Source organism: Emiliania huxleyi (assembly GCF_000372725.1).
Source record: "Emiliania huxleyi CCMP1516 unplaced genomic scaffold EMIHUscaffold_490, whole genome shotgun sequence".
NCBI lineage: Eukaryota > Haptophyta > Isochrysidales > Noelaerhabdaceae > Emiliania > Emiliania huxleyi.
In genome coordinates, this window is record NW_005198318.1 from 21,860 (window position 1) to 26,101 (window position 4,242).

The 4,242-nt window shown below is 67.1% G+C and overlaps 1 protein-coding gene across 1 annotated transcript in view; it reads left to right on the forward strand.

Annotated features, from left to right (window-relative positions):
• Positions 1-4,242, forward strand: part of EMIHUDRAFT_470594 (hypothetical protein) — a gene marked incomplete at its 3' end in the record, with an annotated part of 10,018 nt that overhangs the window by 4,976 nt on the left and 800 nt on the right. Inside the window, exons 4-7 of the mRNA XM_005767479.1 lie at positions 2,517-3,172; positions 3,581-3,704; positions 3,772-3,828; positions 4,133-4,207. Coding sequence (XP_005767536.1) covers positions 2,517-3,172; positions 3,581-3,704; positions 3,772-3,828; positions 4,133-4,207 — 912 coding nt within the window. The remainder of the gene's footprint in view (positions 1-2,516; positions 3,173-3,580; positions 3,705-3,771; positions 3,829-4,132; positions 4,208-4,242) is intronic.

Genomic DNA, 4,242 nt, shown 5'->3' on the forward strand with positions numbered 1-4,242 from the left:
ATTGAGAAGAAAAGACGTCCGATGGCGCTGTCGCTGGTCTGTGACTGTGTACTGTGCGGCCGCTACGCGCTAGCCTCTCGCTCTGAGGAGGCGTCCATAGAGACACCTCACATGACCCCACACACGGTCCTGTCCGGCCTCGCGGTCGGCGAGATTGCTAGAGGCGGAGCAAGCCTGCTCTATAGTCTCACATGTTACTTCCTGTCGTCTGTTGTGTTGTTGTGCCCTTGTTTGTGTCCTACTCCTTTGGCACCTTGGAGTGCTGGGGGGGGCGACAGGGAGGATGTGGCCTTGAGTTATGTGTACGCCAACTCAGGGTGTGTGGCAGCCACGCTGGCTGAGTGTCTTGTGAGCTTGTTTGTGTCTGTGTGTCGCTCGTGCGTGTCGTCATCATCTGTCCCGCGTCCACCCATACCGCGCTGGTGTCCAGTCCGAGCCTGACTGTTCTTCACCTTTCTACCTATGTAAATAGGGAGGTGATGATGAGTCAGGCCGCGCGGCGGGCGGTTAGACGTTACTGTGCGAATCGATTGTTACTGTTCGGGAGGCTGCTAGGGGGCCGCGGAGCGTGTCTCATTGCGGCAGGCGACGCAGAAAGGGAGGAAGGCGCCCGGCTCCTGCACGTGGAAGCGGAACCCCCCCGCCGGGTCCGACACGAGCACCTCGCCTCGAAGCGTCCGGCGTGGATCGCTCGGCCGCGGGCCGTGCGCTCCACGTCTGCGCGCGACGGGAGAAGCAGGCAAAGCCGCGCAGCGCGGCGGGCGAGCTTCGCCGCCTTGAGACACGTCGGTGACTGTGCTGCGCGGAGATGCGCCTCGACCCTCGTCCTGCGGTGAGGTACGAGGTAAGGTAAGGTTAGGTGAACTTCTCCACACACACGAGGTGGTGGGGCAAGGGGGGGCGACCCTCGCGTCTCCACGTCTAACGACAGGAGCCCCACGGCAGAAAAGGGTTGGCTGGAGGCGGTCGCTAGACTGAGATGAGACCGCCAGTGGAGTTGGGGGTCCACCGAGCACCGCGCTGCGAGCCTGTCGTGTCCCTTGTCAGGACCTAAGACCGAGACCGAGACCGTTGGGTAGCGAGGATTGGTGTGACGCGATCCACGCAGGCGACCTAACCTGTGAGTGAGAGGTTGAGGTCGAGCCCTGGCCCAGGGGATGGGGGGATTCACAGCCTTGTTCTTGAGAAGAATTCTAGAATACAAGCCTCTCTCACAGCACACTGGCACAACAAGGGCGCGGGCTGGCGCCTGGCGAGTACAGACCACGCCTGCATTCACAGCACAAGACCTCGCCGGGGGCTCGAGCATGCGCAGCGAAAAGCATCCTTTTTCCAGACGGATCCCCCCCTGTGAAAAAGTGAGGCGTGGTCTGTACTCGCCAGGCGCGGGCTGGCGCGGACACTGGTACACACAGAAGAAATAGGCGGCGAGCGCAGGCTGCTGCTGGCTGCTGCAGCTGCTGCTGCTGCTGCTGCTGCTGCTGCTCCGCTGCTGCTGATTGTGGCTACGATTTCTCCGATCACCCCGCCCGCCCGCTCCGCCCCGCCCGCCCGCCTCTCCCCGCTTGCCCGCCCGCCCGCCCGCCCGCCCGCCCCGCCCGCCCGCCCGACCACCCATTCCCATCACCATCTCACATACCTTCATATAGGCGCTCGAGACCTCCTCTCGTTGCCTACTCGCTGCCTCGAGGGAGGAGGGGAAGACGTAGGGCGCGCGCAACCGCGCTCGCCTTCCAACGGAAGCCCCTCCCCGAAAGGCAAGTCTTAGACACACGAAACCCGAGACCCCTCCCCCCCGCCCCAATCCCCCCACCCCCTTGCTCCCCTCCCCCCCTCGGGAGGGCCGAACTGAGGCACCCGAGGGGACCCCGCAATTCCCTTCCCCCCTCGGAGGGGGCCGGACGAGGCGTACCCCGAGGGCCCCACTCTTTCCTTCGCATAGCGGCCACTCTTCAGATCGCTGGTCGACCCGGGGGATGCCCCGCGCGCCTGACCCAGGCGCGAAAACGAATCTGCGAGGCGTGGCCGCTCATGCGGCCCGATGGGGAGGAACGGGGCGAGCGAGGCCCAACCCACCCGCGCTAGGTCTCGGGTTTGACGCATGGGGTCACTCCCGCGAAACCCGTGAACTAGCCGGGGCAGTCGGAGAAGTGGCAACTCCGTGCACACCAATCCTCGCTACCCAACGCGGCCAAAGGATATCCACCTCGAGAACCTCGAGAGAGAAGAAATACCTGGGGTCGCTTTCACCCTTGGGCACCCGGCCCTGCCCAGGCACGACGGCAAGAACCCAAGGGTGAAGGGTCGCTGTGCTTGGCCGACCACCGAGGAGTGTGCGGCAAGCAGCATCTTTTGCCGAGGGGAGTCGAGGAGAGAGCAGCACGATGGCCGACGGTGATCCCAGCGACCCGCCGAGCGAGGCCCTGTGCGCCGACTGGGCGCGGCGCGGAGAGTGCAGCAGCAACCCTGCATACATGCTCGCATCCTGCAGCAGCGCATGCGAGGCCGTCGTGCAGGCGCCGCCAGAGACGGGCGGCGTGGCTGTGCTCCTGTCCCCGCTTCTGTCGCTTCTCGCGGCCGCAACGGCGGTGGTACTGCTCGGAGTCGCGTGGGTGTGGATGAACCGCCACCAGCGGAGGCAGGACGCGGCTGCTGCGCGCTCGAGCGAAGTCGGCCTCGCGATAGCGCCCGAGACGGGGCAGCTCGCGAGGGCGCATGCGGCGGCCGAGGAGGCAAAGGCGATCTCCGCGAGCCGGGCGGCGTGGATGAATGCGCGGTTCGGCGCCGGTGCGAGGCGGCGGCCCGCGGCGGCGAGCGCCGGCCGAGGCAGCGGTGCCGGCGCCGGGGAGAGGGCAGATGCGGCTCCCGCAGTGCGAGCGGGGAGGAGAGGCGGCGGCAGTGGCGCCGCTGGCTGTGATGTCTGGAGCGTGGACGAGGCCGAGGAGGCCGAGGAGGCCGAGGAGGCCGAGGAGGCCGAGGAGGCGGACGGCGACGGCGACGGCGACGGCGAGGCTGCCGCGGCTAGCGGGGCAGCCGACGGCGGTGAACGCGCGGAGGAGAGGCAGCGCTTCTCAGCGGTCCAGCGGAGCTGGATGGCGCGTGCGCGCGGCGCGGCGAGACGTGGCCACACTCCGCCTCCTTCGCCGCCGCGCATGTTTACGCCGCCGGCCGGGTCTGATGCCGCGGCCGCCAGCCCCTAGATGCGGGACTACGGACCCGTGTACTATCCTTCCTCTCGAGAGAACACGTACTCGGCTGTCTAGCAGCTGTATTCCCTCTCTTCGCAGCCCTTTGACTCTGCTCTCTCGATTCACGGCTCGAGGCGGCCTTTTCGCCTGCAGCTCACGACCTGACCGCTGCTGGTGTGCTCGCGACGCAGGCCGCCAACCCGAAGCCGCGCAGAGGAAGAATCGCGGCCGATCGGCCGCCTTGGCCCACGGCGATGGCGTCGTCGTCGTCGTCGTCGTCGTCTTCGGCGGCGGCGGGGCGGGGCGGGCAGGGGGCGGCGGGGTGAAGCGCAGTGTGGCACAACGGAACCTTCTCGGAACATTCTCGGAACCTTCTCGGAGCATTCCTGTAGGTGGAGCGCGGTGTGGCACAACGGCGGCGGCGAGAGCAGCGCCGCGCTGCGGCGGCTTGCGCGCGGGGAGGGGTCGCTGCTGGTAGTCGCCGTGGAGGGGGTGGAGGCTGGCTCGCTCAGTCTGGTCCGAAGCTGCTGGCCGGACGGCGACCTTCTAGGAACCTTCTAGGAACCTTCTAGGAACCTTCTAGGTCCGACACTGCTGGCCGGACGGCGACGTCGTAGCGGCGCTGCAGTCCCCCGGGGTGGTGCCGTTGCGGATGGGCGTGGGCGAGCCGGAGGCGCTTTGTTTTCCCCTGCCCCCCCCCCCTCTTTGGTTCTCTCTCTCTTCTCTCTCTCTTCTCTCTCTTCTCTCCCTCTTCTCTCCCTCCCCCCCCCCTCCCCCCCCTTCCTCTCCCTCTCTCCCTCTCTTCTCCCCTCCCCTCTCGATCTCTCGATCTCTCGATCTCTCGACCCCCCCCCCCCCTGCCCCCCTTCTCTCTTTCCCTCTGCCTGGCGGCGGACCCCTGATGAGATGACGCGAGATTGACCCGAGATTCGCCGGGGTCGTAGGCGGCGTTCTGGCTGGCGGCGCTCGGCGCAGCGCACGTGACACCGCTCATCGCGCTTCTGTGGGGCGAGCGGGAGGTGCGATCGTGTGTGTGCGGGAGTTGGTTTTGGGG